Below are 15427 nucleotides of genomic sequence, written 5' to 3' on the forward strand. Positions count from 1 at the left end.
CAGTCTCTGCAGCACAGAACTATGACACCAAAGGTTCATAACTCAGGCTGGTTTAATTTCAGCCATGAAATTTATAAACAACTTTTATTATCAGAGACTTCTCATTTTGCTGTCATTTCGATCCTACCTTAATAAGATTCTTTCAATCACTGCCCACACAAATAAAAGCCTCAAACAGACCCAAAGTTTGAAAGGAAAAAGGCATTTAAGGACCACTGAAGCACTAAATTATGGAAGATCCTATGAAGCTAGTTCTATTTCATAAATGTGTCACTTTCATAGTATTGAATATGGGAAGACTACTTCAACTGTACCAGAAACTTTTCCCCAAAACCTCAGCCATATAATCCATTTATATACCATTACCTTTTTCTCCGTGATTGCCTCCCCATGGCTTTTTCCTTTAGTTGTGCCAGCAACCACAGAAGGAATGGCAGGTTTCTCCTTGAATAAGTCACCATCCTCATCATCATCAAATAGGTCAGCTGTGGACTTCACTACATAAAGAGACAAAACAAACAGGGAATGAGGAACACAGAACAAGAGAAGGTAAGAGTCTCAAAAGATACCATACTGTTTAACAATGACCAACATCGGGAGTCTTTGAGAGAAAAAGCCAGACAAGCACCTCTAAAGGCAGTATTTTGTACTGGCTTAGCACAGGCCTAGACCCTGCTAATAAGGAATGTTGGGCACAAAGATTCAAGGCTGTGTGAATAAAGCCTATACCAATTCCCTGATTCAAGTCTAGATACTGCCCTAATGGTAGAAGGAGCATGCTGAGAGAGAAAAATCAGGGGAGAGCATGTACAAACAAACTAGTCCCACACTGCTCTGATGAGAAGAAATACCAATGACAAAAGATCCCTCTACAACGGAACACCAAAAACCAACCAAAACCACAACCCTTCAAAACTCAAGCAGGAGTGCTGAAGGTTTGAATTTTGTAACTCATTGGTTCCTACCAGTTTGAACTTTGATGACCTTCAGTGTTTAATCTTTCACCACAAATGTTTAGAGGTACCTGGATCTGGAGGCTTTTTAGTTGCTTCCACAAAGAAGTCATCATCATCATCATTATCAAACAGAAGAACTTTCCCAGGTTGTTTAGGAATTTTTTCTGTGCTCTGTGCTGCAGATTTATTGTCTTTTTCCCCAATTACAGTGGAACTAAACACATCACTTCCTCCTGCAAGTTAGATGGGGGCAAAATAAAAATCAAAATAACATTGCCAGAGTTACCAAAAAGCTGAACTTATGCCATAGTAAGTGACATCAGGTATAGTTTCCATCTCAGCAACTTTTAAGGCGCTCCTGCAACAGTGCCACATCAAAAGCATTAGCTAGACACATTCTGATAAAGCCAAGTCACAGACAGCCCCTCACTCTCACTGCAGTCACTTCTTCCTCAAACCTGCTCATCTTCCCTAAGAACAGCAGCCAGGCTCTGTGTTGAAGCTAGAAGACTCAGCAGTCCCACACTGCTGCCCTATGGATTTCCCAAGCCAGAATCCTACTCTACTAACTAGTACACCACATCACTGTGGCCCATTAAAAGAGAAGGTGCTTGGGGAGAGGGAAGGACAGGTGACTGAGCTCTTCCTGGGGGCCCCACCTGCCACGTGAGCCCACCAGCCGCATGTGGTACGAGGCTGGCTTTGGCCACGAGATCCCTGCGCACGCCAGATATGGCAGTGATGAATTAGAGCCAGCCAGAGCAACTGTTCCTTCTGCATCTGCCCTGGAAATGTCCAGCCTCAGTGCTACGTGCATGACCATCTGCTAACACTCCTAATGGTTCAAGACTATCTTTCTGCTTCTCAAGTCTAGATGCTCGGAAATGAGACAGAGGTGGGAAAATACTGGAATGAAAGCTTGGCAGAAAGTAGAACTGCTATTTGGTTAAGTCAGCAGACTGCAAAAATTTTGATCATCAGCAGGTTCTTATTAAAAAAAAAAGAATTACGAAATTATAAAGTGCCTCAGGATTGACAGGAATACAGCCACAAAATTTGGTCATGTATTAAAGATTAATGAGTTCCTAAACAAACTGTTCACTGGAATAGCAAAGGAGCCTCAATCTTGGCTTTTCTCTGGTGACTTAAGCCTTTCTACAAGTTATTGAGAGGGAGCAACTGAAGACTCACTGCTTATACAACAGTACTTCCACGAAAAAAGAAAGGATAAAAAAATCCCCCACATCAACCTGCTGTTTTAAACTGCTACTGAGTTTAACAATTATGTAGAAGTCCCATTGCTGACATGTATCTTTGACCGTGGAGTAAAGTCTGTATTTGTGCACCTCCTACTCTAAAAATTATGCTAACTGAAGGCTCAGTTAACTGACACCAGTCTTAAAACAGGCTTTTATTAAGAAAGACCAAAACTTAAAATTCAGGTGCCTCAATCAAGTGAGGAGCCTGCACACTGACAGTAAGCTTTGTCAGGAAATTCAAAAAGACTGGTGACATGTTTCTTTTCCTTGATCAGCTTGGATTCTGATACGAAATAGAGATCTTAGTACAATTCTTTTTTACTTTTAGCTCCAAGTTGTAGATCTGGTTCTTCTCCATGTATGCAGATCCTCCGAATCAAAACGAGAAAAACAAGATAGGCCTAAACATAGGAACTTGATGTTTAAACTGTTTTTCTGCTGACCCAAGGGAATATGATCAAATGTGCACAATCAAAATGCAGTTCCTTCTCAGAGTACAGGTGGAAGCTGTGACTGCATGCACAGCAGAATTAAGCTGTACAGTATCAGCTAAAGTGACATACATTCTTAAAATTGAGAGCACAACACTTGAAGCTGACAGTTGCTAAGATCTGCTATCAGTGACACCTACCTTCAGAGCTTCTCCAGAATCTTTGATTATCCAAAAAACATGCTGCAGTTTAGGCTTAGTATGGTAGAAGCATCTGTATTTGTCATTAAGCATATGATCAAGCAATGCAGCGCTGCTGTATTTGGATAGGTTTTTCTTTAAAGCCTTGGCAGTAGGTTTTAAAGAAAAGAGCATTTTGTGCACGAAGCAATTGGCTATTGAATAAATCATACCTGGAAACAGAAATACTGCACCTGCAGGAACTTTCTTTAAGGACTTTGTAGAGGATGCTGAAATCATAGGAAGTACAATACAAATAGATGCACTTGTTTTATGCTGTCAAAGCCTTCAGAACTCTACCACAGAAACAGGAATCTGAGAAGTTGTCTGAGCTGCTTTTTCACTCTTACCAGCTCAGAACTCTTTACACATTCTCCTTGAACTTCTGGGCTTTTGCAAATATATGTAACAGTCCATTTTTCTTCCATTTAAACTCCACAGAACAGCTCTACTACACTGACCTTATAAGCACATTACATGTTTACATACAGCTTTATTTACAACAGTTCACATTCACACACTCAAAACCACTTCAATAAAATACATTCAAAACAAAATGGCTTAGTCTCCCAACACATATTTGAAAATCCATCAAATGCAGTGCTTCAGTAAAAGCTCTGCAATACAGAATGTGTGCTCAGAGTCCTTAAGGGTCTAGATATGCACCTAGTGGGAAACTTATGTGAATTAATCTGCAAGAAATCTCTGCTCTCCTCAAACCCACAACTGGATCCTGCAAAGTACACTCGAGAAGCAGGAACCCAGCATATGCAGAGAGCTCTGCCAAAAGCAGTAAGGACATCCTTTCAGCCCTAGGAGAGCAGGTGTGTGTAACACATCACAGCGAACAAACACATGCACAATTCAACACAGCTGCTCTCTGTTAAGACTGGTGAGGAGAAGAAACTTGCTCTGCAATTGCTACAGTAGGCTTTCTAGTTTGGGAACAAACAGTCTAGCTACTAGCAGTAATACATCACAGCATAGACAAGACTACAGGAAGCAGCTGTTGGCTCTTACCTTCAGTTACTGGGACTCTCTCCTCTCTCTCTTTTGATTCTTCTCCTTTGGGTACTTCAGCAAAAAGATCACTCTGATCATAGATGAAAATACAAAGTGGGGGAAGTGGTGAATTTGTTTTTGTAGGAAATTACAGATACTGATTTTTCCATATTGAATGTCCACTTCTAAGCCAAGACAGAGGAGGTAATCACCAATCCCTTCTCAAAAGGATGTTTGCAAATACAGACTTAACCTAGGTACTCAGTTGTTAACTTGAGTGTATATATTCAGAAAATCAGCTGTTCTACAATTCAACTTACTGATCACTAGTCTGTCTGCTGATGAGAAGGAATGACCTTTTATTTGCACATCTTCAAGGACTTACACTAATTAATCTACAGCTGGTTAGGTCCCAATTATACCTTTCTAAGACGTCCTACTGAAGTTTATAGAGTAAGGTTTGAGGAAAAATTCAGGTCAGGACAAGCACAAAAATACTCCTGAACTTCCTGTGGATAAAATGAATGATTTACATCGCTACTAAGGAGATGTTAAGATGCCACAATGGTGCTGAAAAGTACATTAGAGCTCAAAAGCATTGCAGGAGACTCCCACAGTTGTTCTTGTGCTCAGCCTGCAGTGCCCTGTACCAATAACCAACAATCACAGCCTGGATTTCCAAGAAACATCCAGATTCTTTGACCACTGACCACCATTATACTGGCCACTTAATTTCTTCAAAGCCTCCCTCTTATGTGAATGGGTATTAGAGGTTGACTACCCGGAGACTCAAAATGCATGGTCTTTGTATAAAACTTTGTAGAAAGAAGGCAAAAACACTTCAGAAAGAGTATAGGAGCACAGGAGTGTGGCAGAAGTGTCAGTGATCAATTGCCCATTTCTCATTTATTATTTGCCTGTTGCCCTGCTGTGTCTGCCTGCTGGTACAGTGCAGCCTCCTCCAATGCACAGGTAAAGTGAAGCTAAGTCACCCTTCTGAGATGTTTACCTTTAGATAACAGAAAACCAAGAACAGGTGTATGCAGGCAGGCAACAATCACAGACAGATCTGCTTGGCTGTCCTGTGTCTACACAGATGAGGAAAGCAGTCTTAGTAGTAAGTCACCAAGAGGTAACCAGTAATGGCTTCATCAAAATTTGCACTGACACAAAGCTTGCTTGCTCTATCAGATTATTTTTCTTAATAATCTTTTTAAGCTATTGTCTTCCACTTAAAAAAGGGAAAGAACATTTTTTTCAATAAAGGCTGTGTTAGAATGGAATTGCACAGATCTATCCCCCTCCCTACACACAATGCCCCTGTCTGGTGCTTGTTAGCTATATTCTAGTAGATTTGGCATGGTAAGCTTGAGAAACATGTGGCCTCCTTCCAAATTTCAGTCTAACACCTCCTTGGCTCAAAGGAATACCTGACTTTTGTTCTAGTTGCAACAGTGAACACGACATCTCACAAAGGCAACGATTTGACTGCTGTTCTGGACTAACCTTCACTATGACCACTATCAGCTGCATCAGGGGCAATCATTTGCTTTACATAGCTGTATTCTTAAATCTTAACTAGCCCTGACATCAGGTTTCTACACCCTTTCACGTGCACCATGGTAAAATAAGGTCAGAAATGTACTTCATGCCATGTGTTTCTCAAGTCTGCTTCTAGGTAGCACAAGAGTAAACTTTAAGTGAACTTTTCTTGCCAACATAGGCATCTCAGGAACTGTACAATAACTAGATGAAACAACAAAGCATAATTGCAATAGGAAACTTTTAACAGCACAGAAAGAAACTCGGCAGCAGTGCTGTCTACACATGGTATGTGAAAGACAGTGTGAACGGCATCATTCAGGGCTCTCTTTCCTTTACACTTCTCCCACAATTAGAGGGAGAATGACAAAATTCACTATTTTCACAGGCATTTTAATAGAAATCTGTTGATTTAAAACAAACAAACTGGATGATATTTGGTTTACCAGCAGAGCTAAAAGTAAGGGGCCAATTAAGCTCTCCTGGAATCACAACCAGTCTAATATGGAGCTTGAATGTATCTCTCAGCAGCAGTACTGCAGAAAATAAGATATTGTACCATGGGGAACATAAGTATGTCACTTGTGTAGTTCTGTTTCCCCACTGGAAAGCTATACTACTCCACAACACTTGAATATTACAAGCAACAAAATGCTGTTTGTCCTCTCTGTCTTTCAAAGATGGGAATTTTCAGGATCTGTTGTTTTGTTTTTAAAAGGGGGAGACACTCAATTTCTACAATCTGCAGCATTCTCACCTCTTCATCATCAAAGAGGCCTGTTCCACCACTGAAAAGACCACCCCTTGAACCAAATGGTGTGAAGTCCTCATCAGTCAGTTTAGGAGGCTTGAAGATGTCATCTTCATCTAGAAAGTACAAGAGCCATGAGCTTTGGTACAACTGATCAAGCTTCAGGAAAGGGAATTAGAGACAACCAAAATGAAAATTGCTTTGGTTCCATCTGCTCTCATAAACATGACACACAGAGAGAAGCTGCTGAAGACACATTGGGTTGTGCAGTTGCCCCAGAAGACTCCATTAAAGGAAGAACTCTAAGTGTGTTTCTGGCCTTGTTTACGTGCACATCACAACCTAGATTTATTTACACATTCACCTTGAAGGATGCTCACCGATATCCCACCCAGCTTCTAGAGCAGAGGCCATAATTTCTCAAGTGGTATCTTACAATCCAGGCCAAAATTCAAAACCAAGAGAGGAGGATATCCTACCATCTGATGGAACTCTAACTTCCTTCTTCTCTTTTGGTGTTTTCCTTGTTTTGATCTCTGATGACAGGGCTTTAAGAAGAAAGTTTCAATGAAAAATTAGTCGACCTTTACTTACAGTAAGCTTACAGTCGGAGATCAATCTATGGCAAAAAGAACCTAAAAAAATAGCAAACCAAGCTGACCTCTGTGCTTTCATATGAATCAGCCTGAGGAAGCAATTCTATGGAATACAGTTTCTAATTGTAATAGAATTATTCTGTCAGGCACTAGGGGTTCAACACAGTTGTCCACATGCAAACTAGTGTCACCTGAGATGTCAGAACGCAGCATTCCAGACAGTACAGGTTCCACACCTGTGCAGAACCTCTGAGCATCTCAAAGGGCTCCAGAATTATTATTGTCCTCATTTAGCTACGAAAAGCAAAGCCAGAGGTTTATCTCCTCTGGCCTTATAAGGTTACTTCAATAACTGGAAGATTTCCCTGTAAATGAACAGGGTAAGTTGGTAGGTTTTATACTCTTCATATCAGCAGACCTAGTTTGATTGTTTCAAATGTGCAAGAACACACACACAGAGCTCTTGTCTTTTAATCTCAGTATTACAGGTCAACAGCAGCCTCATAAGCACTTGCCAACTCAGCTTCAGCCATTTTCAACTGCTGCTTTGCAGCAAGACTAAATACTTGAGAGGTCTCTCCCTTTGAAAGCAACACAAAAGTAAATGCATTATTTAGTCTAAAATATGATTAGTAACAGTAGCAAGGAAAACTTCCTCAAAACAGTATATGTAAGCCACAAAAAAAAGAAACAATCCACATGAAAATAACAATCTACTGTTTGAGGTGTTTTCACTGTAGAGCTCACAGAAAGACCACAGTGACCGGTGGCTTCCACATACTTACTTGAAACAGGAGAAAGCCTGTGTGGTCAAACACGCAGAGGGAGAATCAGACTGGAGAGAAAACCTTTCCAATCATGTGTGTTTTGAGAGTGACTGTCTCATGTGAAAGCAATGTTTCCCATTATAACTCTCAGTAAATTCCAATTCAGTCCTCTGAGTTATGGCCAAAGAGTTTCTCAGAGCACAGAATAGTGTCTGCAATTCATCTTGTCATGCTTTTACCTAACACATGTTCAAATAACAGATATGTGTAACTTCGTGTATTGTTACCCACAGTCTCCTGTCCCACACTTATATGAGTCCCCCATTACTGCACATGCACTTTTCAAAACTTGGGAGGTAACTCACATGAACGCTCTTCGTCCTGTCTGACTGGCACTTCTCCTTTGATTCGGGCTGCCAGCTCATCTGCAAATGACGTTGGCCTCTTCTTTTTCTGAGCAGCAGGGACAAATAACAGCATATATCTTATATAAGATTCAGCAACTTCAATTATAAATACTGTACTATATAGCCTCACTTGTACAGTATCTTGCCTAGAGTTTGCCTGAAGCCCTCAGAAGAAGCAATACAGCTTTCTGTTAAGAGAGCAGAGATTAGCCATGCATCAAGAACAAAAAAAAAACCCTCAGCATTTCTAGTTCTGATGAACACATAATTTTTAATGTCACCTTGCTTTGTAAGCAGGAAAAACAAATAGCCTTTACCTCACAAAAATGCAACAAACCATTTCTTAATGTTCTTGAAAGACAGCTTTGATACTTGCTTAAGGTGCAAGAATCCCTGAGTTTAAAGGGGTAACACCTGAACAGTCATGTTACTCAGGATTTTTGGAGGTACTTCCTACAGGATTCCATTCAGGTACTTGAGAGCTACCATTATAATCCCTCTAAGGACAGCCTTTTCATACAGAAAGTCAAATCTCCCACTCCAGGAAGGCAACAATTACTCACAGGCTTTGTGCTTTCATCTAAGTCTCCATCCTCATCCTCCTCTTTTTCAGAGTCAAAGAGATCACAGCCATCATCATCATCCTCATCACTCATCTGGGCTATCCTCTAAAGAAAATAATATTCTGTTTGCATACAAAACAAGCACAAAACTACATCTGCTTAGGTAAAATATTCAAATCAAACTTACAGAAAGGATGGGAACTTACAGCCAATTTGGAATACTTCACAGCTTTTGAAAGGTAAGGAAGGAGTGCTTCTAGCTCCAAGCAAGTTGCTGCATTCTCTAGCACACCCCAACCCTGTGCTGTGTTACTGAATGCTGCATCTGAGGACATTCTCCCCCTCACAAGGGGTGCACCACTACCACACACAAACTAAAGACTTGGCACTCAGTCTTAACACAGGAACACTGTGATCAGCTAGTAAAGAACTGGATCATCTTGTACTGTCCTTAGGGTGGACAGCAGAATGGCAGACCCTACATGCTCACATCCTGGTTTCAGTCACGTCAATAAGAGAGTAAAAAAGATGAAGTGAACTGGATGAGAGCTGGGGGTTGGCACAGGCAAGGGCCCAGAATTGAACTAAATCACCAACAATCCAAAGATACTTGCTCATCTTAAAATACATCAGCTACCCTATGAAGGTCAGCTTAAAGTAACATCCGAGTGCTTTTTGCAATACTGTTTTATTAATAAGTAGATTGAGTAAGGGTTGCTTTCCACAACATTGCTCTTTTGACATTAAATCATGCCAGATTGAGGATCCCCACATTAAAGTATTTTGCAGTGGCACATCTAAATATAGATAAGATTCCTTCTTCTAAAATAAATTATTAAAGTCTAGCTTAAATTCTTCCATCTCAACATTTCTTTTCCCTTCTCATTCATGATCCAAATTGATATACTGTTCATATCTTTGATTTTGTTATACCCAAACTGTACTGTTCCTTGCCTCCTGCATGGTAAGATTAGAATTTTAATTAGAAACCAAGTAAACCCACAGAAGCCTAGTTTTCCTGGGGCAGATTCTTTGAATATCATGTCTCTCAAGTTATTCCTGAGGAAAACACATACCAGGCAGTGCCATCCCATAAAGGCTCTGTATCTAATGACAGCTTTGAAGCATGTCTTTAAGCCCAACCAAGGTTAATTTTCAGAACATGGTGCCAACTGCCCAGGACCTTCCCATAAAAAGTTAAAAAAATCAGGCCTCACAAAGTTGCTAATAGTCAACTGTCTAGAACTCTCATCTCCTCTTTCATGCATGCTCCCTGTGCCACAAGTGTAAAATCTTTCTTTCACCAGAGTGTTTAACCGTACCGTCTTTTGGTCATCTTCACTAGGGTTTCCAAATTCATCATCTGATTCCTGTAACACAAGAGACCCCGAGACAGATATCACACATTACTTTGGCCAGTGGTTAAGGGACAGGACTCAGAAACTCTGAACTTCCAGAAGTTTGGACATTCAGATCTTGTCACCATGACCTGACCAAGAAATTGCTCCCCCACTGCTGACCATCTTTACGAAAGGAGCTCTCTAGAAAGTCATTAATTCAGCAAAGACAGCAGGCTCCATTGTGACTGCATCCAAGTAACTCAAAAGGGATTTCACTTTAAGTGAGCAGACCCCAAAAGCAAACACCTCAGGAGAAAGGGATAGCTTCCATAGTTACAAAGCAGAGACATCCCAGCCAAAGCAGGCAAAACATATCAGAAACTGATATTCCAATGCAGTGGATTTATGAGGCAAAGCCTGGGGAAGCATTACTTTAAACTTGTTCTTATCAGTCTCCATCCCATTCTTTGTAACTGCAATTTACAACAATTCTCCATAAAAGCAATTCTTGATAAGAATCTGATTTGCTTCACAAAATTAAATTAGAGTGAAATAAAACACTTCAGTTTGAAGTATTCTACTTCAATAACAGCTAGAGTCAATACTGCATAAATGTTCCTCTGGAAAGCTGCAGAGGAAACCACTGCATAAGAACAATAACAAAGAATATTTATCACAACCAACATAGAGAACAAACATCATGCAGTAGTATCTTGAGAGTAAACATATAAAAGCAAGGTAGTTAATGGCCTCACACGCAAAGAATGCTTGTGCAAAGCAGCTGGTACTTGCCACCTACCTCCTCATCTTTCTCTTCACTGTCAATTACACTTCCCCGATCGCTATCTACTGATCCTTCTAATTTAAATGGAGACAAAAAAGTTAAGATCAGACAGACACAGAAAATGTAGTCACCATTTAAGTAACCTAAAGACTCTGTGAAGAAAACTAAAATTTAGGTGGGTAGAGTGGCTTGAAAGAGCTTTGAAAGGTAATAAAATGTTAACACTTTCCATTTCTAACTTCATTTCTAATACACAAAGCATAAGTGAAGCATAACATAGAAGTTACTGCTTTGTATACTGGAAAAGTGGTTCTTACAGCATGATAAACGGGTTTTTTTCCCCATTTAATTATAGTCTGCATCTAAACATGCAAGAACAGTACACAGGGTAACCAAAGCGGTGATTTAGAGAACAGTGAAAAATCTTGGATTAGGAACTAATTGCTTGCATAGAAATAAAAGGTCATGCCAGCACATACCTTCACTAGAGAGATCTCCAAGGCCAACATCATCCTGTTCCATAAACTGCTGAGAGCCAATCAAGTAAGGTAAAGGTCTGTCAATATAGAGATCCTGGAAAGAGATGACATGAGGTCTTTCTGACATCTCTGAACAGCCCTATATGGCTGCCAACAACAGAAGTCTTACACCCCTTGTTTTAACTCAAGGAAGATACAAGCTTATTTAGAGCCCCACCAAACATACAACTTCAAGTCAACATACAACTGTGTGGGCTAGCTGAGGTTTATTCCTCTCAACAGTGTCAAAGAAAGCGGCTACTTCTATTTGTGTAGTCTCAACTTGTTTTCTACATGCCATCTAACAGGAGAATATCCTTGCAAAGACCTTCAGGTCTTATCCCAAAACCTAAACCTTGGATTTTTAATTACTGGGACAGTAAAAAACCTCCCATGAAGATATGGTTTGTAGCTAAAAAGCATGAAATTTGTACATCACACTCCCACACAGAACTGGGGCTTCCCCTTCAAAGTTCACTCTATTAAACTAACTTCCTTTAGCGTGCCATACCTTAATGCTAACCTAACTGCAAGACAAGTAGGTCACACAAAGAGTAGCTCAGCAGACAGCACTTCTTCAGATGCAGTTATCAAATCCTCTTTTTAGGTAACAGGTTTAGGTAACATCAGTTTTACACTAAGGCAGTAATACAGTGATAGAAACAAAGAGCATGTCCAAGAAATCAAAACAAACCCAGCAAGAACAGGTCCCTGTACCTTTGGCTCAAGTATTAGTTCCACTCTTTCATTACTTTCTTCTTCTTCTGAGTCAGAGTTCCCTGCTTTGATGTCTAGCTGTTCAAATGCACTGTCCAGAACCTGCAACCCATAATTCACTGCTTCTTGAATTTTAGGAATTAGATCCGCTTCTTTCTGTTCCCGCGTCTTTTCCTTTAGTAACAGAAAAAACACATGCTCATTGGATTTTACTTAAGACTCAATCTTCCCACAACACACATACAATATGTTAATTTCAAATTAGCACAACAAAAGCTTTTTCATTATGTGCATTACAAGGACAATCAGTTGTTTGTTTTTTTTTTTTCTTTACTTAATTAATTTTCATCACTCCAGAAACAGAGATGTTCTAAATATCCATATCAGTACAATATTGTTTTATTTGTGCTCCTAAACTATTATGGGGCCATTTATGGTATAATACACCTAGATTGCAATATTCATATACACATATATATATATACACACACATGTATATATAGCTCTCCAAGTACTTATTCCTAGGAATTATTGCAGTGAGATTCTGCTTCCCCAATTCACTACCTGTGAATCCAGTAAGTTTACCCAAGGCCTTAGTCCTCTTGCGGAAAAAAACATGCTTAACCACTTGAAAAATCAATGCATAAGTCTTGTCTGCTGGCTACTGAGCTTGGGGAGGCCCTAACAGATGATCACACACTGTAGTAGCCTCCAATATCACTGTCAACTTTATGTCTGAGTGACATACACTATCCAACAGAGAGACTTCAACAAGAAAGGAAGCAGTATGGTTTGTAAGCTGTAAATGTGAGCAAATCAAGTTTGAAAATGAGAAGGCAGACAATGGCTGCAAACATACTGATAGCACTCAAGGCAGCTGAAGTTAAGTACCTGCTCTGTTTTGTCTCCAGCATCAACTTTGGGAATAGGCTCTTCCACTTCCTCATCATATACTCTCTGAAAAGTCGAGCAAAATTAATTACTGTAAGAACAATGTACTACTACAGGGGCTAAAACATGGACACAACCACAAAATACACAGTTAATATAGAATTAATTACACATTAATTCATTATACATTAAAAAAAGGAAGCCAAGCATAATGTCAAGTACCTTCATGCGTTGGTACTGAAGGTACCATCTCTCAAGGCCTCTCAATGCAACTGAGCTAATTCAAGTCTGCTAAGAGACTAACCTGAGCATGATAAAAAATGCACTATTTTAACTTTCCCAACATAAAATTGTTCTAGACACCTTCAGAGTGAAACCTGTAGTTTACTTAGAGGCTGGTTACTTTCCCTTAGTTTTCTGTCATTTAGTAGCTTTCCTTCCGTACCCACAGAGAGGGTTCACAACATCCCTCAACCTTCAGCTTTTTCTGATGATCCCTCACATCCAGCTCTTTTAGCACTTTTGTAGGACCAGCTACAAGGAGACCACAGGGAATAAAACATTCCCATGGAACCTGCAAACCAAAATCCAAATCTCAAACACAGGTGCAGTTATCTCCTGGGAAGAGACAGATCTCTTACTAACTAAAGTGAGAATCAGAAATGAAGAGCTATTTCTGTGCACCTTAATTTGGGAACAAACAGCTGTAAGCACATGAGATTTAAAACATTTAGTACAAACTGTTCGCAGCAGAATCATTATGTTGAACAGCCAAGCTAGGTCAGAAAAGACACTGCAGAAAAAAAACACTACTACCAAAACCCCCCAGAATATAAACCCAGTTTTCCATATTTTCCTCTGCCAGCATCTTTCCAATAATAATGCCATGATAAGACATGTATGGCCTGAAGTAATGCTGATCAAAACAAAACACCTGATAAAACTCACAATGCTAAAAATCCTTCAAAAAATCAGAAATACTATTAAAGCTCTCCAGCTTAATTAGTCTCATACTTCTAGTGATACAATGTTGCAACAGGCTTTCAAGTCTAGCTTTACCTTTCAAAATGGAGATATCTATAAAGTGGCAACATTAACCAAAAAATATGCTCCTCATGACCACACAACCTCCTGCAGGCCAACACCTTTAATACCAAATGTTTCTAGAGTAAAATAACACCATTAGGTAGATTTACAGCATTGTATTACATTCCTCATATTTAGATAGGTAAGTGCAGACCAATGCTACATTCATGCAACCTGTGAAGCTAAACCAAGACATCCCAGAATTCCCAACTCATTCATAGTACTAAAACCAAAACTCTGATCTCTGGGTCATGTATAAGCAGGGAAAGAAGGTGTCACTGAAAAGGCAAAGGGAACCTAATAATATTGGATAGTTCATCACCCACAAGGGAATAGGATATCCTTTAACACAATGCAATTAAAAGTCACTTCATCCCAAAATCAGCTTCAGACTTCCTAGAAAGCTAAATCACTTCTCCACACGACATTAATAGACAATGACAATATTTGAAGTATAAATTTGATGTTGTACTAGAACACACTCACATTCTCTATGAACTGCGTGTTGGACAACATAAGAAAGTCATTGAAGACATTATGAAGGCGACAGTCTGTAGCTTTTGTTTCATTAATCAATCCATCCACCTGTTTTTTGATTTCGTGTGTCCTGGAAATGGTTTGCTGTGAGAATTCTTGTAGAAAACGCAGAAGCTGTTGACAACAACAAAGGAAAGCAGTAGTCAGCATCCAACTCTTTTTTCCTTTTGGCAGTGTTTGTAAGACGGGAAGCACTTATCATACACTTCAACTGAGGACCAAAATACACGCACATTAGACTGAAACACTCCCACGCACACACACAGGACCAAGTCTCAGCCACTTCGTACTGCATCTCCGCTCGGGCCAACCCCTCATTTCAGTTTTCCTGCCCGGACCGGAGGGTTAAAGCAACGAGAGCCGCCGGGGTCCGGGGCCGCGTTCTTCCCGCGGCAGGCCCGTCTCGAGACCCCCGGCCGCTCCCCGGCCAGCGGGCGGCAGCAGCGCCCCGCACACGGCCCCGAACCCCGCGCACCCTCCGGTGCCGGGCTCAGGCCCGGTCCCGGCCGCACCGCTCACCCCGGCGTCCGAGGCTAAGGACCAGCTCTGGCTGCCCTTACGGATCTCGTCCAGGGACCACGGCCGCTCCCACACCGGCGCCGGCTCGGCCACATCCCCGTTCATCTGCGGGAGAAGGACAGTGATCAGGGGGGTCGCCGCCGGTGCCGCAGCCGACCCGACCCGGCCCGGCCCTGCCGCTCACCCTGGGCTCGCGCCGCCGCTCCCCGCGGTCAGCTGAGCGCCGCCACGTGACCCGCCCCGCCCGCGGCAACCGCAGCGCCGCCAGGGGGCGCCAGGCGGCACGCGCGGACAGGGGGGCGGAGCCACCGCATCCCGGCCGGGCCCGTCCCACCGCACCACATCCCACCGCATCCCGGCCCATCCCACCGCATCCCGGCCCATCCCACCGCATCCCGGCCGGGCCCGTCCCACCGCACCACATCCCACCGCATCCCGGCCCATCCCACCGCATCCCGGCCGGGCCCGTCCCACCGCACCACATCCCACCGCATCCCGGCCTATCCCACCACATCCCACCGC

The 15427-nt window shown here is 41.6% G+C and overlaps 1 protein-coding gene across 4 annotated transcripts in view; it reads right to left on the bottom strand.

Moving 5' to 3' along the window:
- The window catches only part of LOC131580670 (WASH complex subunit 2-like), a 36821-nt gene extending 21677 nt beyond the window's left edge, over positions 1 to 15144 (bottom strand). The window contains exons 1-16 of one of the 4 annotated variants that reach the window (XM_058842117.1): positions 15090 to 15144; positions 14906 to 15010; positions 14336 to 14500; positions 12764 to 12829; positions 11873 to 12046; positions 11117 to 11210; positions 10653 to 10711; positions 9836 to 9883; positions 8514 to 8618; positions 7909 to 7996; positions 6660 to 6728; positions 6187 to 6296; positions 3906 to 3978; positions 3059 to 3115; positions 1025 to 1189; positions 367 to 497 (exon numbers count right to left, since the gene is read on the bottom strand). In XM_058842117.1, coding sequence (XP_058698100.1) covers positions 367 to 497; positions 1025 to 1189; positions 3059 to 3115; positions 3906 to 3978; positions 6187 to 6296; positions 6660 to 6728; positions 7909 to 7996; positions 8514 to 8618; positions 9836 to 9883; positions 10653 to 10711; positions 11117 to 11210; positions 11873 to 12046; positions 12764 to 12829; positions 14336 to 14500; positions 14906 to 15010 — 1509 coding nt within the window. In that variant the 5' untranslated portion in view covers positions 15090 to 15144. The other 3 variants (XM_058842121.1, XM_058842118.1, XM_058842119.1) reach the window with 3 other exon arrangements.
- Between the last annotated feature and the right edge of the window lie 283 nt (positions 15145 to 15427).

This window comes from Poecile atricapillus, chromosome 6 (assembly GCF_030490865.1).
Source record: "Poecile atricapillus isolate bPoeAtr1 chromosome 6, bPoeAtr1.hap1, whole genome shotgun sequence".
Classification (NCBI taxonomy): Eukaryota; Metazoa; Chordata; class Aves; order Passeriformes; family Paridae; genus Poecile; species Poecile atricapillus.